Source organism: Stegodyphus dumicola, chromosome 4, assembly GCF_044657685.1.
Source record: "Stegodyphus dumicola isolate Sdum_Otavi_A_Nest chromosome 4, ASM4465768v1".
In the NCBI taxonomy this organism is placed as follows: domain Eukaryota; kingdom Metazoa; phylum Arthropoda; class Arachnida; order Araneae; family Eresidae; genus Stegodyphus; species Stegodyphus dumicola.
The window spans coordinates 28,851,532-28,876,350 of record NC_140771.1 but is presented as its reverse complement, the minus strand read 5'-3'; the positions used below and the strand labels follow the sequence as shown (position 1 = coordinate 28,876,350).

The 24,819-nt window shown below is 31.5% G+C and overlaps 1 protein-coding gene across 3 annotated transcripts in view; it reads left to right on the top strand.

Moving 5' to 3' along the window:
* Positions 1 to 24,819, top strand: part of LOC118183720 (protein FAM13A-like) — a 109,433-nt gene that overhangs the window by 901 nt on the left and 83,713 nt on the right. For all 3 annotated transcript variants that reach the window (XM_085814639.1, XM_035353314.2, XM_035353317.2), the window contains 5 exons: positions 96 to 203; positions 7,294 to 7,489; positions 8,374 to 8,583; positions 17,016 to 17,193; positions 24,595 to 24,781. In XM_085814639.1, coding sequence (XP_085670765.1) covers positions 153 to 203; positions 7,294 to 7,489; positions 8,374 to 8,583; positions 17,016 to 17,193; positions 24,595 to 24,781 — 822 coding nt within the window. In that variant the 5' untranslated portion in view covers positions 96 to 152. The remainder of the gene's footprint in view (positions 1 to 95; positions 204 to 7,293; positions 7,490 to 8,373; positions 8,584 to 17,015; positions 17,194 to 24,594; positions 24,782 to 24,819) is intronic.

Below are 24,819 nucleotides of genomic sequence, written 5' to 3'. Positions count from 1 at the left end.
TGTGAATTTTTATTTGGATGGATATGCTTTTAAATTTGTATCTCTGTTTTTAGTTAATATTATTTATCTCATTTTTAATCTTATCCATTTTCCAGATCACATGAATTTTCTAGGAATCATCTCAGTTGTGCGAATTTTACATTTTGCAAGTTATGCATACACTTTATGATATTGAACTTGGGAAAATGTTAACTCCAAATCAGGTAAAATACTTAAAATGTACAAAAAAATCAAAGGTTTAAAGAATTATTATATAATACTCTTTAATTCAGATTTTAATAAATTCTAATATTTGAATTTTTGAAAGTTACTTAACTCTTATTAATTTGGCATAGTATATAATAAATAGTTGGATGTGAAAATTGCAAAATTTTTCATTAAGTATTAAGATGTGTATGGAAAAGGAAATCCAAATGTCCCTTTATTTCAAAGGGTTTTCAAAGGCCATTTTCAGGATGGAGTGCACTGCTAGCAGTCATTGCCAGTGTTTGGTAATTGAAAATAACATGAATTATTAAATTTCTATTTGAAACAGAAACAACTAACATTTGTTTTCAGCTCTTTTGGAAATATTAATTTTTTAAATAATCTTGTATACTACTATGAAATGCCGTTATTGTAATTTGCAAGAAGCCAACCAGATTTCCTCATTGGAAACTGAATATATCAACAGGGAATTAAATTTTATGTATTTTCTGCTCTTCTTCCCAACTTTCCAATAACTTAGAGAAACAATATCAAAACATTTCTGCAATGTTAAAAAAAATTATTCGTATTTTTTTTTTATACTTTCTCATATTTTTCTAAAAATATCTAATAGTCTGGCATTATGCATTACCATAACCAACTTAGTGCAGTCTGGCAATAATTTATTGAAAAATTATGATATATATTACAAATGATGATTTATTATATACATATTTATTTTATATTTACCTATTTATCACAAAAATAAATCACTAAATAAACATATTGATGGGTTTTTGTATTATTTGTTCTGGTGGAAATATCATTGCAATGGTTTAAAGAACAGATTCAAAGCAGTTGCTGTCTTAAGCAACTTCATGACAAAATCCTACAGTTCTTTAGAAATTTTACCACAGTTTCTTCAGTTGCAGACAAATCCCATAAGTGTGTAGTTTAAAATTTAAGATGAAAGAATATGATTTATTGATAAAAATCACTGGAACTTAGCATTACCCCTGGGAGGGGGGAATCTCTGTGTGATTATCCGTACCAACCTTCCCACAAACACACAAAAAAGAACATAAAATATTGATGAGGCAATGAATTATGTCCCCAAAAAAGTAGTCATGTGACAACCCAGGTACATGCATATCATCTTCCCATATAGCTTTCTCTTCTCAAGACCAGTGCCAGTGTAACTGCAAATTATGATTCATCTTATGAAACTTCCAGCATTTTAGCATAGGGGTGGACTAGATACTGTAGTTTTTGTCATCTTTCATAAAATCTCGGATTTGGCTTTCTGTATGTATATATGTAATATGCGACTTAAAAACATTGTGTGCATTTTTAGTGGGGATGCGAATAATCAGAAAGTATCAAAGAATGCATACAAAAATAGCAATGTTGCATATTAAAACCGAAGATCTTTTATGTGCATGGTTGCTAAAAGATTTTTTATGATTGCCAATGTTAGTTGCATTCTGAATATTTAATGACCTCTGATAAGGTGGTTGAGCTAGTCTGTAAATACCTTTGTAACATATTAAAACTTATTTTATGTAGTCTTGTCTCCACACTGTAATAATAATACTAAAATAATAATAATAATAATTTATGATTGGCCAAAATTATTGCTCTGTTTTTACTGTTTGAAAGAAAAGAAAAAAAATGACAGATTATAAACTTTTGTTTAGTAATTTTTAATAATAAAAAATGATGGTTAATCTTTGGATTATGGTAACTTGGCGATTTTTTGGCAAAAATTTGGCGACCAACCCTGCTACAGCAACATGCTAGTTTTTGTTTGGACGCCATTTTGTTTTCACGAAGTAAAGGCATTTTTTTTTTTTTTTTACTCAACATTTCCAACATTTTTTTTCCAATAATCTGCTAGGCGAATTACGCTTATGCTAGAACTTTTATGGAACAAAAGTGCTTAATCATGACGAAGATTAGGTGCAAAATTGGGACAAAGTGCAGAATCGCCCACTGCTTGTCGCGTTTTTACGAATTGCACATACACGGTATAATCCATGTACACGTCAACCTATTTTCACTTAAAAATACATCCCAGAAATGCACAAAAATGGCATTGCGCACACTCTTGACTATATCCATGTACACTGCTAAAGTCCTAGCTAGTAACCTTTATCGCCTTACCAAAATGTCACCAAACTACCTGTTACCATATTCCAAAGATTTGCCAAAATGACAAAAAAAATTGACATAAATGGAAAAGTAAATCTTTGATTTACATCAAATTGCAAATATGATTATGCAGAAAAGAAAGTGAGCATTATATATGAAACGTATTTAATTTTTACGTATTGTATGGTGATTCTGTAGCTAATTCTTTTGATGACTAGTGATTTTTCATATCCGTTTATACAATAATCAATTAAATAATCAGTGACACTATTCATTAGTGATAGTTCCATAGAGGTGTTCTGCATAGTTTTGCGGACAATTATCCTACCTTAAGTGGTTTGGTGTCCTTTTAGTCAGTGGAATTTTAGTCACGAGGGAAAATTGGGAAAATAGTGGACTTTGAGCCAAAATTTCTTTACCCCACACAGAAAGGGAAACCGAAGCAGGAAGTACTTTAATCGAACTGTTCTTTTTGTCGAAGTTAATCTGTCTCGTTACTCATCTGAGTAACAAAATATGCTATTTCAAAGCAAAAAGTGAAGTAAATAAGAATATTTTTTGTACTTTTCAATTTGATTGATTTAAATAAAAATGCATTTAAATGAGATGTCTAATTATAAATTTTCAATATATTTATGAAATTAGACTAGCTGGACTCATTAAAATGATCTTATAATTTTTATTTTTTATTGTAACTATTTTAGACAGCTGGTCAATAGAAATGAAGAAACTTAATTATAAATGGCATTGAAGAACAATACTTGCTAGAAAAATTAGTACTTTTCTGTTATTGGACCAGATTCAGAAATGCATCTAGGTATGTGTGGTTATGCACACATATGTATGTGCATACATACTTGCATATGTCCACACTTATATACATCTATTTCTGAATCCAGTTCCAATAAAAGAAAATTATAAAACATTGAATTGATAACAGATGATTCTTTTTTAAATTTTCCTAGGCAGTTTTGTTTCGCAGTATGAATTGGAAGAATAATTTTCTCATCATTTGCGTTAAATAATGATAATTTTATTTTTTAGAAAGGCTGACTTAATCCCTTTTGGCTAACTGGGGGGTGGCATTAAAAAAAAAGTAATTGTGATACTGTGTGTCAGTGCTTCAGGTGGGGAGGGTGAATGATATTAATGAACAATATTTGTATAAGTTTCAAGATATTTCAAAGATATGAGAATGTCTAAGCTGCAGGGAAAATGATAATTAAATTAAAAATCTTGAATGACTGGAGAAATTTTTTATAAATTATAAATTATGTTAAACAGCTTAAAATAATTAGGTGATAATTTATGAAATAATAAAATGACTGATGTATTTATAAAGTTTAAGAAAAGAGTAATTAACTAAGGGCTACAATCAAATAGGAATTCTTCATATGAATAATGAGTGTTTTTGTTGCTAAACAAGATCTAGGGTGCAAGATTTTTTGTAGCCTTTTAGGGGGAGATGGAAAATGTTAAGTTTTTTAGTCGTAAGTTCTGTTTGCTATTTTTTATATTATTCATTTACTGTATTTGAAAAAATTAAGTATGAAATTAAGTCATTTCCTAAGATTATTTTTTTTTGGTTACATTCTTTGCAATTAATTTATAATTTTATGAATATAATGTTTTTAACATGCTTCACTTCAGTATTTTTTCTAAAACTTTCAGGACTATGAATACCATTAAACAAACTGATAATTACCATTGTTAATATAGTACAAAGTCTGTAATCCAGACGTCCATTATCTGGAATGATCTATAATCCGGACGGACCTCAAAGCCACAAACTTACGCATGCACGTAAAGCGTTTACACATGCGCGCTTCCGATAGTGAAGAAAGTGACAGAGAGGTTATTGAAAACGAAAAAATTTCGATTAACAAGTTAATCGGTATTCTCAACACAGCAATTACAGGATTTGAACAGTGGAACTTTGTAACTGAACAAGAAATTATGTCTGTTTATAGAACAGAGAATCAAAGAGAAAGTATTAGCACAAAAAAGCAACTTAAACAACTTACATTGAAAGAAATGTTTAATAAAGTAAACAAGTAAATATTAAGCTTTTTTTTTTTTTTTTTTTTTGTAAATTTTGTATTTTGTAAATTTTGTATTTGTAAAATTTGTTTAGATCATAATTGCTCCTTATTTCATAAATTATGGTTTCATATGTTTAATTGTATAATTTCTGCATGCCATGTTACCAGATTTAAATTGATGATCTATAACCCGGAAAATCCCCAATCCGGAATCACCGAAGTCCCGACGAGTCCGGATTATGGACTTTGTACTGTAATAGTCCTGTGTAAGTTGACCACCTTCACATAAGATTGAAATTGTCTTTGTTTATCTTAGACAGCATTTGTTCTCTTTGTTGCATTTTTCGGTAACATGCAGAATCGGCCACTTATATGGCACGTATCGATGTGTACATGGACAAAGTCAAGGGAGTGCACAATGCCAAGTTTGTGCAATTCTCTGATGTTTTCTTAAATGAAAATAGGTCAATGTGTACAGGGATACTGAGTTTGTGCTATTCTTTGACTTGTTATTTTCAAGTTGGAGATTCTGAGAAACGTGCAAAGCTATGGGTGATTCTGCACTTTCCCCGCATTTTTTTGTATTGCTTTCAGATAGAATAGGAACCAAATTAGTGTGCAAAGCTGCTAAATTAAAGTTTGTATTAAGGTGAAAGGGTGCTAGTTTAAAAATCCAATTTTAAGCATATTTTTTGTACCATTGGTACATGGGAATGTCAGATCCAGGCCAACATTATTATTTGTATTAAAAAGAGTGGGATCCGTAATAGAACCTTCTTATTTGCGGGTTTTTTTTTTTTTTTTTTAATTTTTTATTTGTAAAAGCAGTGCAATTTTTAGAGCATATGCTTGAGAGTAGTAATATTGCGTAGTATCTCGCAGTAAAATTAAAAAATTGATGGACATTTTATTTCTTGATTTTTGTATTAACAAAAAAAAGGGTCTGTTGCATGAGCAATTAGGAATTATGTTTAGTATCTAGCAATAGCATTCAGAAGATTAAATGCAGTCTGTTTTTTGCTTTTTGTTTTAACAGATAAATTCATCTCTCATCTGTTACATCACTAATTGGAAGTATTGTTCTAATGAAGGCAGAGGTTACATGTGCATTTCATATTTGATGTATATGATATTGAATCACATCAAACAGTGTAAAGAATGGAGGTAAATTAGGTTCTAAATTTTGCTGTGGAAAAATTAAAATTTTTTTTTTTTAAATTTCAGCTAGAAAGATACCTTATGTAGTTGATTAAAAATTAAACCTCTGCATTTCCTCACCTTCCAAATTCATATATGCACCCTAAAAAAGATCGAATACTATTGTATCCCATCTTTTTTAAAATTAGGATTTTGTAATTTGGCATTAAAAAAGCAGTCTAGGAAATTCCAAAAATGAGGCTGAAAAGGAAAATAGAACATTTTTACAATTAAAATGTAAAATAGTATTTGAGTTCATGGTTTCAGATTGGCAATTTTTAAATTTAAATACTGCTGCATTATAGATGAATGTTAGGTAATGCTTAAAAAGTAATAGCTCTAGTTTAGGATATTGTTAACATGAAAGAAGAAATATAGAATTCATAAAACACTATTGTTTTTGCTATGCCACCAATTGGGGAGGGAAGTAATCCATCAAAATATTGTCAAAATATAATGAGATAAATCAATGCATTTGGTGAAAACAAGCGAAATAACTGTAAATATTAATTTTAAAGAAAATATTTCACTTATTTCAAAACATTACATCAGATCTTCACGATTCCCATGAAATACTCCATACACATAACTCTCCAAATAGTTGAGAGAATAATATTTTATTGATACTTGTTTTCACCTTATCCACTTTAAAAAAAAGTCATAATTCAGATATTTAAGATTTGGTTGACATCACAAGAGGTCATCATTTCTTTCATTGCATTCTGCAGACAGGTAAATATTTCTTTGAAAAAAATTATGTTGTATTATTCTCATGGTACTTTATTTGATTATTTGAACACATTCATACACTTTGGCAAGCAAAAGAAAATAGTAGACTGCAAAGACTCAGCCATGCGTAAACCTTATTGTATTTTGAGAGTTAATTGTTCTCTGATTTTGATACTGAAATAATAATGGACCAGGTAGGATTTAAACATTGTTGAATAAGGATTCATTCATTTCTGAATGGAAATGAATAATATTTTTGGTTTAAAAAAGTGTGTAGTTTTTCTTAGTTGCCTCTTCATGCCATTTGTTAATAATGTAATTGTTTACTATCTTTCTATTACTGTCCCCATATCCCATTTGCAGCAATACTAGTGTACTAGTAATAAGCATTCTATGCTAAGCTTAATGATTACCTGATTCTCATAATAAAGCAATCTTAATTGATAATGGAGCATCATAATAGATGTGTAGCTGGCAATCAATAATAACTTTAATAATTAGCAGCAATTATTACATTAATAGTTGTTTGATAAAGCAGTTCTCTTGTTCATAGTTTAAAATGGAGTTAGAATTGGATTCAAAATAATATTTGATTTTAAAAAACAAATTCCTTCTTTTTTTAAAATTTACTTCTTTTCTTCTTAAAAATGACCTAATGACTGCACACGTTTAGATGCATATTTCCTGTATGTACCTTTTTCATTTGCTTTTCAGTGATAAATAAAGTAAATATAATTTTTATAATGTTTTTATTGCCTTGTATTTTGTAGTAAACATATGAAGTTATTCAGTTACTCTTGTTAACCACTTCTTTACATTGGTTCGGTTCTGCATGGTCAGAGAAAATCAGAGTTGGAGAAATGAACATTTGAATTTTATTGGGAACTCTGAATTATTCTCAAGATGCCCATAAATAATAATATAAAAATCCATAATATTTTTCTTGAAATATTCATTGCATTTTTTATATTTTATTACTTCTCAACAGCATCAAGAATCTTCAGGTGAAAGTCGCATTGACAAGATGCGAAAGTTTCTCAGCTCTCCATTGATGAGAAAGAAGCCATCAGTTTTACAGCTGAAAACATTTGGCATACCTCTTGATATATTGCTACAAAGGACTCCTTCAGATCACTCAATACCTTTTATAATTACTAGACTATGCCAATATATACAGAGAACAGGTAATGTATACTTTTACTAGATTTATAGTTTTTAAACTACCTGTGATGCTTGATAACCATACAAGTAATCTGTCGTTAAGCTGCACACATTAATAAAATGTATTTAAATTTTATGAATAATAAACTAATTCATAAAGACAGTATTACACACACACACATATATATATATATATATATATATATCAAATCTCAGTCGATCAGTTTGAATATGACAAAGCACAAGAGCTATTTTTCCAAAGGGAAGAGATTCTTTGTAGAGTACCATCTCAGGAAAATTGACTTGTATTTATTTTGTCCATGGAGAAAACTAGGAAAATTTGCATGCAGCTAGCATAGCTTTTCACAATTCAAACTGGAATTGAATTGGCATTGTTCAGCAGTTTTAGCACTTGGCCTTTTGTTGGTTGAGAATATTCTTTATTGTTTCAAATAGACAATTTGTAGTTTCTATCACTATGTGTTTCAGTAGGAATTTAAATCTTATTGAGTACATATATGTTAGTTATTTGCATTATTATATGAATTTTATAATTAAAACAATTTATGTTATTCAGGAATGTGAAATTTAAATAAACTGAAATGTGTGAACAGCATTAATTTGTTTACATTAATACTAACATCATGAAATGGAGTTAAACATTTATTCAGTTATATTTATTGTACTTTTTGTATTTATTTGATGTTGTACATAAATCACCATTTGTGAATCTTTAGGATAACTAGTTCACCAATATCTCACCAAAAAATGAACACTAAATGCATGATTTTTTTATATAAACAAAGAAATGGCCAGTATTTCTACAAGTAAAGAAAGTCCTTGATTCTGTTAATTTATTGAATGTCATTAGTATTGTTACATTTCCTAAAAAATAATATGTCCACAGGTCTGACTCAAGAAGGATTATTTCGTATCAGTGGAAATGCACGATCTGTTGAACGTCTGAGAGCATCATTTGATCGTTCTGGTGATGCACCATTAGAAACAGAAGGTGATGTACCATCTGCAGCTGCTTTGCTGAAGCTGTTTCTTCGAGAACTTCCAGATCCAATTATACCTCTGGCCATGCATTGCCAGTTCTTGAATGCTGTCAAAGGTCTTTTTTTTTTTTTTTTTTTTCTTCCAAGAAGATATTATTCATTAAATACTGAATTTAGTTTTTCTAAATACAATGTCCATTTGCAAAATGTATACACAGTTTAATTAAAGAAAATTCAATACTTACATGTTATCTCATCGACCATGAAACTCGCACAAGGCAGTGCAAATTAGTACCAGTTATGGATAAATGTCACAACACTTAAAACATCTGCATTTTGGTTTGATTTCACCCCGATTGATTCTTGCTCAGCCACGTTTTATTAATAATGATATAAATTAACTCTTATTGCTGTGTTTATTCCTTGCATTTTGATAAAACTGAGTTCAAGGACTTTGGAATCACATTTGTAACTGCACATCTGGTCATTTATAGCTGAAGTTAAAAAACTCTTCGATTAAAAAAAAAGATATGGTACAAAGAAAAAGTAATAGATTAGAGCAGTTACCTGCAAAACATTTGTGTACTTATGTATTAACACAACCACCTTGGTGCAATTTGACAATTTTTTATAGATGAAAAGGTAGAAGTTACTTATTTAGTGCAAGTTCGTAGTTTTCACACTTTTTTTAGAAAGACTCCCAAACCATCGATGTTTATAGTAAGTTGGTAAACATTATCAACATAAGAAAAACATACTTTAGCAATTTAAAAAAGAAATTTTAATTATTAACACATTGAGGACAGTGCAGATTTTGCTATATTGCGCTACCGGAAGGCAGTAAAAATCGTACCGTGTTTTACTTGGTGTGGTGCCTTGCATACATTGTTGTGTAGCAAAACTTCAGATGCAAAAGCACAGTTTCCTTTTACTATATGTTTAGTATGTGCAGCGCTTTTTACAAGAGGAGTTTATTTTTCCTGTTATTCTATATTTGGCAAGCACTTGCACTTACTTGGTTCTATAAATAATATAAAATTGAGTGTTGACGAATAATTCTTCATTCTTTACGGATTACTAACTGCTGTTGGCATGTAGCTTGGTTTTTCATTTTGTACGCAAGAATTTGAAATTTAATAAAAAAAAAAAAATAAATAAAATTTAAAAAAAAGATTTCTTCTGGTAAGCAAAATTATAAGACATAGCTGGTAAAATTTGCAATATATTAGAATTTTCACCCATACAAAATGGAGGAAATGAATTTTACGAAAATAAATGACTCATCAGATGAGTCTACAATTGTGTTCCACAGACAAAGATCAAGACAGATGATACTTTCATCTTCTTCAGAGGGAGTGACAATGACACTCATTATTATTTAGAAGAAAGTGACTTGCTTAGGACACCTGATAAATATACTGTGACGCTGGAGTTCTTAGAAGCTGATTCAGAAGAAAGTGATGAGGAGACAGAATGGCAGCAGGTCACAAAAAGAAGCAGTCTGTTATGTCAGTATACGAAAGACGGGATACCTACAGAAGCACAAACACCTAAAAGAAGAACTACACATTCTCTTGAGAAATATTCTGGAACTGCGAGAAAGTCGGGGAAACAGTGTCATGAATGGTATAAATCCTTATCTGCTCGATGAGGTACAAACATTGCTGCAAAGCTCAAAAAAAGGGTTACAACGTTTTGCTGATTTTGCAAAGGTAAACCACCACTATGTCTAAAATGATTTAAAAATACCCACAAAAGCAAATGAATATGTAAATACATTAAGTCTATTATAGTCTACCTGTAAAAATAAGTTTTTCAGTTTTTCAATAAAAAAGTTATTTTTAACCACGTGAAGTTTCTTCATCTAAGAAAACTGTGTTATAAAACTATAGCTGATGTGAGCCACCGATGGTACACGCCTCCAGATGAACCATTCGTGTGTGAGCCACTTGTGGTATACACCGCCAGATAAACCATTTGCGTGTGAGCCACCGGAGTACAGGCTGCCAGATAAAGTATTCGCGTGCAAGCCACCAGTGATACATACTGCCAGATAAACAAACCATTTGCATGTGAGCCACTGGTGGTACTCACCGCCAGATAGACCATTTGCGTGTGAGCCACTGGTGGTACACGCCGTCCTCAACGTATTAAATAATGATTATGTGACATATTTTAAAAGTAAAACAGTTACATTCTTCTCCAAATTCTTTCTGTAATTTTTTTCATTATTCTTCTTTTGAAGTACGTAGTGAACTGTTTTTCGCCTAAAAAAGTCAGATAATAGTGGAGACTTGGCTTCGTGCAAACCTCACGAGTAGAAAATCCTTGCCTATCTAGGAAACACATTTCCTCATTTGTTCCCTTTAGGAAAATTTCAGCAGTTTATTCAATTGCTTGCAAATTCCACAAGTTTGTATTTTAAAGCTAAATTTGATGCAAAAAATATCACAATTTTTTTATAAAATCTGAACTTGGAATACAACAAAAATGAAGGCACTGCTTGACTGTGAAGGATTGTAAGCATGTGGTTGACGGAAGAGAGGTTATGTTCATGGTTGCCAAAGTTTTGCACATTCTGAAAATTTGGCTATTTCTGCAAGGTGGCTGTGTTAATATGTAAGTACCAAAATTTGTACTTAACAGAGCTTCCAGTAAAATTGAAGGTCCTAATAGTAGAAATCGATGAAAGCATTTTTACAAATTAAAAAACTTGAAACGGATTAAATACTTCCATAGTAGTAGCGATTTAGAGAATTAGGCCAGAGAGACTGATAAATGTTTTATTGTAAGAGTTGCAGATAGAAGTGCGGTTCAAAATTTTGTAGAAACAATTGCCGCACCTTTGATGACATCTCTCCAACTTTCAAGGCTTGATGTCAGTTAACTTTAGTGGTTGATGGGATAATACATAAATACCGGCAATTGTATATTAGTGACAAACTTAATTATAAGTTAATATTTAATCGTATGTATGATAGGTTATGTTAGGATTAATATAGGTTAGACCAAATAAGACCTTCTAATGTTAAATGTGGATAACTCTTGTAATAATCATTTATTTTGATTATTTTTTTATACATTAAATATTTTTTATGGAAATTATGTATGAAATATAACATCAGACAAATGTCCACCATTTTTCTCGATACAGAGATTGGCTTTTTTTAACACATTTTTCATTTTGCCACGTTATGTTTCTGGTTGAAAAAAGGCTGCAAAAAGTTTTCAATCATTGTTCTGTAAGAAGCTCTGGAAATCGTTTCTGGTGTTCCATCCTCGTTCTTGAAGAAATATAGGCCGATAACTCTATTGGCCATAACATCACACCAAACAGTATACTTGAATTAAAATATTGCCGATATTTACTCTGCGTCATAGCAATTGATCGTTGACAAGAATAGAAAAACTCGGTAATTTTAATGCATTGTTTTGTACTGTATGGTTCCATAATAAATTTCCAAGAATTCAGTTATAACCTACAAAAAGAAAAAAATAATTATATCAAAAATCAAAAAGTTATTTGTGTTTAACATTGGTAGGTCTTATTTAGCCCACCCTATACAATCTTCCTGTACCTTTACTTATGTAATTACCTAGAGTGTTCAAAGTGTCAGTGATAGTCATTAGTGGCCCGGCACACAGCACAACAATGAATGATTGTTTGAATAAAATTGGTCAGTGTGTCCGCGGGGACTGCTACACATGCCGCTGTAATTTCTTAATGAAAGATCTTCACTATAACCGATTTCCTGTGCTACATGACATCCTTCAAAGTCCCAAGGGCATTTAATTCACTAATATATGTCATAAATCACATATTACAGTCATAAGAGTAGTGACATATGTTCAGTTAAGCCAACATTGTACCACATATTGTAAAGATTATTCATTTCAGCTTTGAAACCAGCATGCAAATACTATCTGTTAAAATGTATATAAGATTTTCTGATAGACCCTGTATTATGATCCTGAAAAATCAAAATTTGAAATAAACTGTATCCACTGTTCTGGTTGATGTGCTAATTATTCTAAGCTTAATAAAATATTAACAGTGACAAAATTTGAACAAAAATTAAAACGTTTCAAATTAAATTATATACACTACAAAGTCCGAAATCCGGACATCCATTATCCGGAATGATCTGAAATCTGGACCTCAAAACCACTAATAATGTTTTTCTTGTAGGCTTTTCGCATGCGCATTTGATTCTCTCCTCCACGCATAATAAAACATCTGGAGAGTCCCGATTCTTAATTTCACTTCGACACTAAATAAAATACCTTGTTATTGAACAAACAATCATTTTAGCATAAATTTGTATGCAGTAATTTGGCTCTGTTGCTGCATATCTGCTTGGCACACATTTCAAACCGAAACATTCCACATAAATACATTGTTGATCTGATGTCAACCTGGCAAATAATTATTTATTATACTTTTCTTTCATCACCGCATGTTCATCAACACATGACAACTTGAGAAATGATGCCTAAACAATTTATGTTAGTAATTGAATAACAAAGGAGTATAGTAACCTATTATGTTGACATTATGTTTGGCAATGATTACAGATTTAAGGTAAATGCGCTAAAAATGTTGACTAGGAAAAATTTACCAAAAATTTCTTTCCATATGCTAAAATAGATTTTGTTGATGATACTTATAGACCCAAAGATTACATTTGTAGCTATTTGAATTAAGAATAACTGATTTGTTATTCACGTAAACCCAGAACCAGCGCCAGGACTTGCAAGGCAGCACTGGGTTGCAGAATTTAGGACCCACAGAGATTGCATCAGGCAGTAAGATATCTAGCGTAGGCCGTCAATAAGGCTTAAGTATATGTGGGAATTTATTTATTCAGAACTCTGGTAAGCATTAAGCATGTGCAAGAAATAGACATAAGTATAATAAATAACTAAACTAATACAATTCAACATTAATTGTCTTAGTTCACGATAGAAGCAAGATAAAATGTAATGGAACAACTTGTCATTAGTTGCCAAGCTTATGGTGCATAGCTAAATATGTATAGTGAATGACAGCTAAATTTGATGATGATAGCCGTGAATTAAAAAAATTTTCGGATATCGCAAAACAAAGGTGAAATTTTCCAATTAATGGATTTTGTAAAGAAATGTGGAAAAGCGGTAATAAATGAAGATGATATAAAAGAAGTTTTTCATTGTGATGACAATGCTTCTCAGTCATCAATCAGTTAATGAATGACAAAATCTGTAGTATGGTTCTAGATCCAGAAAATACCGCTACCAATAGTGAAGAAAGTGACAGAGAAGTTAGTGAAAACGAGAAAATTTCGATTGACAAGTGAGTCAAAATTCTAAACACAGCTGTTACAGGACTTCAACAATGTAACTAAACAAAAGATTAGGTCTGTCTACAGAATTAAAGAGAAAGTATTAACACAAAAAACAAAGCAACTGAAACAACTTGCACTGAAAGAAATGTTTAATAAAATAAACAAATAAATATTAAGCTTTTTTTTTTGTGTGTAAATTTTGATAAACTTTAGATCATAAATACTTCATTGTTTCATAAAACAGGATTTCATATTTTTAATTTCATAATTACTAGATTTAAACTGATGATCTTATTCGGAAAAATCTCAAATCTGGAATAGACGAAGTCCTGTAGAGGCCGGATTTCGGACTTTGTACTGTATTTTATTAAAGTTCTGCAGTATGCTGCAAAATTAATCAATTAATCAAGAGGTAGTAATTAAATTAATTCATGAGAGGTAGTAAATTCATGAAGGTGTAATAAATACACATGTTAAAATAAAAACATAAAATTAAAAAATTAATTAATTAATTGTTAACAAAATTAATAAATTAATTGTTAACAAAAACATTTAAATAAAATTTAAAAAACTGAAATAAAATATTAATATATATATATATAAATGTATCACAAATTATTGAAAATTCCTTGGTCTTTTTCAAGGAGCAGCCAAAGAATTTTAGCCGAACACAGCACTGAGTTATAGCTATGTGATTGTTGATACTGGCAACATTTTATAGGAAATTGAAATAAAGAAACTTGAGTTTAAAATAATTAAAGGTCTTTCAAAGTGCAACAAGATAAATATTTAAGAAATTTTTAATTTAATTAATCATCAAGATATAACCTGCTCTGACAAAATGTTTATAAAAAATAATAATCATTTAAAAACAATGAAAAAATCCTCGAGTAAGAAACTAGTAAACCATTAAGTTATTGGGTAAATCAAAAGTAATCTCTAACCAATTCGCAAATAATAAATTATTTGAATTTCAAGTTAGAAACCTGAATAATTATTGGGTAAATCAAAAGCAGTGTGCTAAAAATATGTATATAAAAATAGTAAAGAGAATAAGAATTTCCATCGGGAAGAAATCAAGAGCAGTGTGATAAACAAATACTATTAATTAAATTTTAAACCAAAGAAAAAACAGAACTAAAAAAAAAAAAAAAAAATCAAAGCAACTGTTATAAAATGAAAGCTGCAAAAATTGTAAATCACAATTAAGAGGAGAGGATTTAATTCAGGAAAAGTAATTAAAAGCTAAGTCTATAAGAATTTAAAATAATGCTGAAAAGTTACTGAATTGAGGAATAAAAATAGGTGGCTTATATCCTGTAATGTAATATATCTCAAATGTAAAATGTTTGAAATTGGGAAACAAATAAAATAAAACTGAATTAATTACATCAAACAAGTTAATAATTTCAAATAAATTAATTTGGAAAAGAAAGAAGTAAAACTGTATTGAAGCAAAAAAGTTCATGGTGATGCATGAAAAATAAATTTTGTATAAAGTTTATACCATAATGATGGAAATTATTTAAAAGTTTCATTACGTGCTATGTAGAAATTTTTGCTATATTGCAAACTGATACTATATTCTAGTACAGGCATTGACAACTTGACAACCTGTTTTTACTGTGGGTCCAAATTAACCAAAATGTGTGTATAAGAAGACATTTTGGGTCAGTGGTATTTTCATGTTAGAACAGTCTTTTGTAGTGAATAATAAGATTAATTTTATTGAGAAAGTAATTACAGTATGCTTTAAGCGTTCAACACAAAAATTAAAATTCTAATTATTGTAAAAACAAACATAATAAAGTGAACTTTTTCTCTTTTATATAAATGGTTTCCCTGATGCTGAACTTATGACGTCACTTTAGTCAAGCCTATCTTATAGTTAGCTGTCTTAAAATGAATTCAAACATCTGAATTTTCAGTAGTTAAGCTTACTTAAAATGAATTTCATGTGTGAAAATATTTGCTCACATTTATAGGTTGAACCGAATGTGGACAAAATGGGAAAGTCAGTTTTTTGAAATTATTAATTATGGATCAGCATTGTCAAACTTATCAATTTCTCCTTGAAATTATGTAGCAATTTTTAAACCATGCGCAGAAATATCGGGTGAGTAGTAGCAGAGGCAGAAGATGGGAAAAGAAGCAAGAGTGATTAATTTGAAACATATATTGGACATGAATACTAATGATGTATGACAGCTTGAATGTTACAACAGATGCTTGAAGTTTGCACCATCAGACGCCAAACATGCCTGACACTGACGAATTATTTGAATGCCACGAATTATTTGATCTTTCTGGAGCAGGTTCTTCCCAACTTGCTTGACAATGTTCCACCAAATGTGAGGTGTAACATGTGATTCCAACATGATGGGCCACCTGCTCATTTTGGACTGGATGTTTGTAGCCATTTGAACAGATCATTCCCACATCGATGGTTTGGGCATGGTGGACAGTTCTCTGTCCCACATGCCCACTGGATTTATCGAGCCTTGATTTCTTTTTGTGGGAATCAATTTAAAGTGTCGCATATCATGATCCTGTTGTGTCTGAAATGGATCTCGTGGCAATACTCGCCTGTGCAGCTGCTACAATCAAAGAAACTCCCTGTGTGTTTGAACATGTTCGGCAATCAATGGTCCGTCGGTTTCAGGTATATTTGGTGTCTGATGGTACAAACTTTGAGCATCTGTTGTAACATTTAAGCTGTCAAAACACCATTAGTAATCGTGTCCAATAAATGTTTAAAATTAATCACTCTCTTGTTTGCTTTCCCATCTTCTTCCTCTGCTACCACTTACACCTGACATTTCCGGGTATAGGCTCCTATGCCATGCTTAATCCTTATGATGTGCCCTACCTTCCCTAGAAGTTTGTATTGCAACATTTACGGTACACCTTGTATATTTAAAATTTTTCTACAGATTTTTTTTATACCTTGCTTATACATATGTGTAATTATTGGTAGTTAGTAATTATTATTAATATTGACAAATTCTGTTAATATTTTATTTTTTATTTTGTTTATGAATTTGAGAATTCCATAATTTAATTTTCTTTTGCATTTCTTTGGTATTCTTCATTGATCACTGATGAGGATCTTAGCTAATTATGTTTCTCTAAATTACTGCTTTTCAGACTTTATCAAATTCGTAATATTAAGCAGAAATAATACATTATCATTTTTTAAGAATTTTTTTCTTTTAAATGTTTAGATAAGGATAAAGAAGAAAGTGTTGCATGCCTTACAGACCTTGTGGAAAAATTACCATCTGTTAACTACAGTATTTTGAACTATTTGTCCTCTTTTCTGAAGCAAGTTTCAGATTTAGAGGATCAAAACAGAATGAGTGCCTCTTCTCTCGGAATTGTCTTTGGACCCAATCTATTCAGGTAATTATTTTGTGAATATTTTCCTTGGACTGGCTCAGTGCCTTTGATTGATATCAATGTAGTTTGATCAACCAAAAATTGGGAAACTGGTTAATCTAAATGCTGATATAAATATATAATTCTAGAATGAAATACTGATTTTAAAAGACATGGCAATATTCTAAGCATTTTCTGTATTTCAACTTGCATTCAGTTGGGTGCTATATGATTATATAAGTAATAGCCTAATTTTCATTTATGGCTGGTTCATTGGTTGTTACATTAGGAAAACTAACAATGCTTTCTTTGAGGCTTAACAAGAATCTTTCTCTTTTTTCTTTTCTTTTTTTTCTTTTTGTGAATTGTATATGTAATAACATTAAAAGAGGAAATCAAAATGTGCAATTTTGATTTTAATGGGTAGTAGTTTTTTTTCAATTAGGCAGAAATTCCAGAAAACTGTGAAAAATACAAAAGTTTTAAATGAAAATATCCATGCAGTTCATTATATTCAATTTTCATACTTATGGTGTAATATTTGCATTTCAGCATTTTAACATTTGCATGCAGTATCCGTGTTTTTCTGCACTGTACCCGTGCACATTCATTATAGTGCAAGTATAATGAACTTTTCACCAAGAGACTCACTTGCATGTGTGCTTCGCTGTTCCTGCTGGTTTGTGGTCGAAATTTGACGCTAGCTTATCATCATGTATTTAATTTCATATTTTATCTTTTAATTTTAAGTAAATTCTATGGTTTATTTAAGTCTTCAGATTTCCTTTTAATGAACCTTTTGACAAGTTTGTAATATTGAAGCATTAAACCATCGCCATGTTTGGTGACCAAAGAAGAACACTGCGATTATGCATGGCCAGAGTGAAGTGCTCGAAGAAGCTGAGTATTGAGATCCCATGGCAACAGTATCTGTGCAAATGATTATGGAGCTACAAATCAGGAATATTTCAGTTAAAGTACTTATTACTTAGTATGTTCAGATTGGATAATTGTTTTCCAGGTTATCATGTGATTCAGAGTGCAGGTAGGACTGGTTCATGGAAATTGATTTTTCTTTTGTATTAATGTGTGCAGTATTCTTTTATGCAGCAAATGTTTTTAAATATTTTCATTCCAGTGTGTATTCCTAATAGGTACAGATGTGTGATAGGTTTTCTATCCTTTTAATGTTATGTTTTGATATTAATATTTGTGATACTTAGTTGTAGGTAGTTGGTCATGCCGTGTAATGAAAATTCTGCTGATGACATTGCAGCTGAAAGTGCAGTGGCTACACATGTGCTGCATGTTTTGGTAAAACTACCTCCTTTTTGGAAAACAAGCTCTGCCTTATGGTTTGTCAGATTGGAAGCACAGTTTTCTCTTTCTGACATAACTTCAGATTTCAAAAAATTTAATCATGTTGTTGCTGCTGTGGACTCTGAGTGGTTAAACTCTGATATAGTGTTGGTGATATTATTTTAAGACCTCCCGCTAGTGGAAAAGATGATGTCCTAAAACAAAGATTGATTTCAGTGCTTTCTGAGAACGAAGCATCGGAAATTTGTATTTTATTGCAAGGTTTAGAGCTTGGCAACCAACGCTTTTCTCAGTTCTTGACTCATATGGAGGCTTTGGCAGGTGATACCGTAAGTGAACCCTTGCTAAGATCTTTGTGGCTTTCAAGGCTTTCTAATAGTACACAATCTATTTTAGCTGCTCTTGGTGAAGATGGTTTGAATAAATTGGCTATGGTTGCTGATAAGTTTACTGAGCTCTCATCTCATTCTTATGCGAATATGGCTATTGTGACCCCTGAGCCAAGTAAACCTGCTATTACTCGTTTGGAACTCCAGGTAGCACAATTGACTAAACAAGTTAGTGAGTCAATATCTACCTTGGGGTATAATTTTTGTATTCCTAAGCATAATTTTCGTTATTCATTCTGGTGCAGCAGGTAACACAAACATACTAATCGTTATAAAGAAGGAGCAAATGAGCTTTGCTTTTATTATGTAAATTTTTGGGAACTGTCAAGGAAATGTCAGTCTGTGTTCCTTTTGTCAAAACGAAAACAAATAGGGCAAATGTTTTTTGGCCAAAATAGTGATCGCCAGGTGAATCTTACACTCATGGCCGACACCTCTCCAGAAATAAAATATTTAATTTATACTGGTGCAGATGTGTTGGTATTACCAAAAACAATATGCTCTTTGTTCTAAGCCTTCTCAGAATTTGGTTTCCCGCCTATGGAATAAAAATTCCCTCATTTGGCACTAAATACCTTACTTTGAATTTAAATATCCATCATACTATTACTTGATTATTTGTCATCGCAGATGTAAATCAGCCCATTATAGGTGTGGATTTCCATAAGAAATATGGATTACTTGTTGATGTTGCTAATAATTGTCTTATTGATTCTAAAACTAATTTGTCACTATGTGGTAAATTGTTTGGGAATTCATTTGATTCGGCCATATCTGTATGTCTTGGGAATTCTAAATTTGATAGCTTACCAGCTGAATATCCCAAACTCACTAATCCTTATTTTGTAACCAACAATAGCCAGAATCATTATACTGAGACTAAGAGGTCCTCCTGTGTTCTCAAAACCTCATTTGCCACCAGATGTATTCCAAACGGCAAGGCAAGAGTTTGAGTTCCTTATGTCACAAGGAATCATTCAGCCATCTAAAAGCCCTTGGGCCAGCCCTCTTCACATAGGCCGTAAAGCTAATGGTGATTGGCGGCACCCTTGTGGTGATTATTGTTGCATGAATATATCCTGTACCAAATATTCAAGATTGTACACAGATATTTTTTGGGAAAATTTTTTCCTCAAAACTTTATTTGGATAGGGCATACCATCAAATTCCTGTTAATCCAGAGGACATGTCCAAAACAGCTGTGACCACCCCAATTAAATTATTTGAGTTTCTTAAACTGTTGTTTGATTTACGAAATGCAGGTCAAATTTCCAAAGATTTATTCTTTAACCTTTTAACTGGCAAGTTATTTTGATGATTTGGATGCATAAATTGTCAATTTTTTTTTATTTCAAAAATGAAATGTTTGTCTCGCAATAAAATTTTTTTGCGCACTTTGAACTTTAACCTCTGTCCTTTGAAACCTTTAATAAAGTGCTGCCATCTGTTGAATTGAAGCTGAAATAATCTTCTCACGATATATATTCGGATATAATAATACCATACACTTAAAAAAAAAAAAAAAAAAAAAAAAAACCACATTAGCCCGAGTAATATTTGGGTGTGACATTTTATAGTACCAGTGCATCTCGGGCATGACAGTTAAAAGGTGAAGTACTTTCTGGTTTAGACTTTTGTATTTGCTACTTTGATGATCTACTTTTGGCTTCAGCAGATGAAAAGCACCTTAGTTTAATTTTTGATAGACTGAAAATATATGGGTTAAAATTGAATCCTGGTAATGTGTTCTTGGAAAGTCATCAGTATAATTTCTTGATTTTTTTTTAATTACTCCTTCTGGTATTCTGCCTCTTCCTGAAAGAACTTGCAATAAACTTTTCTAGACCTGTAGTAGTGTCTAAACTAAACAGATTTTTGACAATGTTGAATTTTTATCAGTTATTGTTTCCTAAGGCTGCAACTATCCAGGCACGGCTTCATTCTGTTTTAACAGATTTTAAGAAAAATGATAAACGTCTTATTCGCTGAAGAGAGCTCACCAGTGGCCAAGCGGTAAATTCGCTGGTAGTTCAGTCCGAGGTTCGAATCCCGCAAACGGGCTGGCTGCATGGGCGTTTTCATGGTTTTCCCCATGTGTAACGTGTATACGAGCCAGTTTCCCTTAGAAAGTCCTCCACGAAGGCATCCCTCTTAGGCAGATAGCCCTCGAGGCTTTGCCATAATCACACACACACATACTCATTCGCTGAACAGTAGAAACAACTGCGACCTTTGAAAAACTTGAAACTGACCTAACAAATGCAGTGACTCTTGGTTGCAATGTTCTTGGTCAGCAGTTGCCATTAATGGTAATGTCTCAGATGTGGCTATTGGAGCTGTTTTACATTCACTATGCTATAAACATCTTCAACCACTAGCTTTTTTTCCCCCTCCGAAAACTAACTTCAGCTGAAATTAAATATAGCACATGTAATAGAGAATTACTTGCTATCTATTCTACTGTAAAACATTTTCAACATAATTCAAGGGACAACATTTTACAATATGCACAAATCATCACGCTCTAATATTTTTATTTAGAAAAATTCAAATTCTGCATCCACCAGGCAGATAAGAGATATGAATTGTATTGCCCAATTCAAGACTGATATACAACATGTTCTTGCATCAGAAAATACCATGGCAGATAGATTGTCGTCAATTTCTGCTATCAGTAAGCTAGATATAACAAGTTGTGCAATGATTCCGTACTCAGTTATTGTCTACAGAAAGTAGCTCATTAAAACTACAAAAGGTGAAGCAAGCTTTTTGTTTAAATATATACTATGATTAAGTGGTGACAAGATTCGCCTTTTTATTTCTAACCAAATGTAAAAGGCAGTGTTTAATTCTCTCAAAGACTTTCTCATCCCAGTTTAAAAAAAAAAAAAAAAAAAAAAAAAAAAAAAAAACACTGATATATTAAACATTTTAATGCATATTTTCTGAACAAATGATCGACAAAAAGATTCATTCTCATTTTATGTGGTCTTCTGTGTCAAAAGACTGTATTCCTTGGATTCGTGCTTGCATCGACTGCCAGAAGTCATATGGCATGCTCCCAGTCCATTGCAGTCTTTCGCTGTACCCAGTCAACATTTTGAACATGTGTATTTGGATGTAATTGGACCTTTGCCACCTTCAGAAGGATACTCCTTCCTTTTAATCCTCATCAACCAATTCTCCCAATGGCCAGAAGCAATACCAGTGAAGGCTATTTCGGTTGAAACTGTAACTCAAACTTTTTTTTTATCCATTGCAGTCTTTCGCTGTACCCAGTCAACATTTTGAACATGTGTATTTGGATGTAATTCGACCTTTGCCACTTTCAGAAGGATACTCCTTCCTTTTAATCCTCATCGACCAATTCTTCCAATGGCCAGAAGCAATACCAGTGAAGGCTATTTCGGTTGAAACTGTAACTCAAACTTTTTTTTTATCCATTGGATTTCTAGGTTTGAAGTTCCCACTACCAGTATCGATCAAGGCAGACAACTGGAGTCACAAATGTTCACTTCCCTTAATAAAATTCCTGGTGTTTACCAAATTCAGACCTTTTCCTTACCACCCTGCAGCTAATGGATTACTTGAGAGATTCCATCGTTCACTTAAAGAAGTGTTAATGTGCCGTAATAATGAACATTGGAGAATGAGCCTTCCAACTGTACTCTACGGTCTTCGAGCATCACGCAAAGAAGATCTAGGAAATGGTTTATGGAATGACTATTCGTCTCCCTACAGAATTTTTGCAAACCACCCAAGTTCTTAATTCTTCTGATCCAATTTCATTTTTACAAAAATTGTGTGAGGAAATGAGAGATAGTACCTATGCCTACATCAGCCATGCTAACAATAGATATTTTTTGCACCCAGCTTTAGAATCGCACACTCACATATTTGTGAGACATGATGCAGTTAAACCACCTCTGACTTATCCGTATGATGGATCATTTAAGGTAATGAAAAGAACTAATAAAAATTTTACTCTTCTTATTAAAGGAAAAGAATCTGTGTTCAACACTGATCACCTGAAACCAGGATTTATAGTTTCAGATACTGTAGTATCAGTTCCTGTTCCTGAACAGACTTGTATAGTAGAGCTGAATGGCACTATACCTGCAGTGTGGACTAATGTGCCTTTGCATGTGTGTGGGGGGGTACTGTGGTGGTATATTTACCTTTCTGCATTCGCAGTCAAATCCATGTTTGCTGTGCTGTACCTGTAAGCACTCATTATAGCACAAGTATAAAGTGCTTGGAATTTTTCGCAGAGAGACTTGCACTTGTACTTTTTTCCTGCTTGTTTTCTTTTTCTCCAATTTCCTGCTTGTTTGTGATCGACATAGCATCGGCTTATCATCATGTATTTAATTTCATATTTTAACTTTTAATTTTAAGTAAACTTAATTTTATGGTTTACTAAAGTCCTTGGCTTTACTTTTAATGAACCTTCTGACAAGTTTGGAGTATTGTGGCTTTAAATCGTCACCACATGCTCTTAGAAGTTCTGTATAATGGTTTAAAATAGCATCAAATATGTAGGAAGCTTGACAGCACCAAAAGGTTCATTCATTTTATTTTGTTTATAAGCTGGCATGTTATAGGGGGATTTAACTGTAATTAAGTATTTTCGTGAAAATTCTTATAGTGTAGCATTCAAGATGTTCGTGATATTGATGATCCAGGTATTATTAAAGTTGCAATGATTGCTCCTCCCTTTTTTTTTCATTAAGAGTGTTAAATGTTTTTTTCATTTAAGGTTTTTTTTCATCAAGGGTCTTCCACTTGGTGTTAAAAAAACAAATTTTTTTGAAATGCTGAATTTTTTTTTTTTTTTTTTTTTTTTTTAGATTAGAATTTGCAAGATTTAAGTGACTCATCCAATAAAAAGTGTGCAAGGATTTCAATTTTCTATCTTGAATCTCTCTTAAGATTTGCAGGTTTCAAGGATTTAAATGCTCCATCCCTAACATATAGAATCTATGCAAATGGCATTAGATTATACTACAGCTTGTGCATATTAAAGCATCCCTTTTTCATTAAATTGTACAGCTAGCTACTTAAATTTTACTTATTTTTATTCAAGTAGAATTTTTGGCTTTTATGAAATTTTTCTTAAGCTACAATAAAGACTACTTTAAAAGTTGTATGACTGACATTTGCTTTTACACCTCTAACGATTCATTTACTGATGATTTATTTTGTTTGTTCTATTAAAGCTGAGATTATTTGCTACTTAATTTTCAGATCCTTTTATGTGTACACTTTTTTATTCAAACACTGTCATCTTTTCAACTGCTATTTTTAAACAATTCTCTGTGTGTTGATGATGTATGGCAATTATAATAATGAAATTGAAAATATAAATGTTGACAGATTAGGGACAGCTGCATAATTTTGGTATTTTTCTTTTACTACAAAAAACTGATTCTCTGATCAACAAATTGGTTTAAGAATAATTCCCTTAATATGATTTGATAGATATTTTTATTTACAGAAGAACTAAATAAAAATTTGCAAATTTGAATATTCTGTCAATATTGAAAGAAAATTATATGTTTAGATTTTTTGAAAATGTAATTCTCTCCACCCCCTAGAAACTTTTCTAAATATTTTATACCAGCTATTTCTTATTTCTTTTATTATTTTATTTCTTTAATTTTTTGTGTATGCAAAGTTACGTATGTTGTTTATTTATTTATTTATTTATTTGAAGGGTTACTGAAGATTTGGTTGGTCTGAAAGAACAGTCTCTCACAAATCAGATTGTCACTTATTTTATTACTGACTATCAGGAAATATTTAAAAAAGAAGACATATTTATGTGCAATACCTGTTTTTCTTCTACCTCTATTAATAGTACTAGTCATCAAGTAGCTGCTATGATGTCTTCTTGGCCTGATGTGAGTATGTTTTTGTGTCATAAGCTTGTCATTTTAAG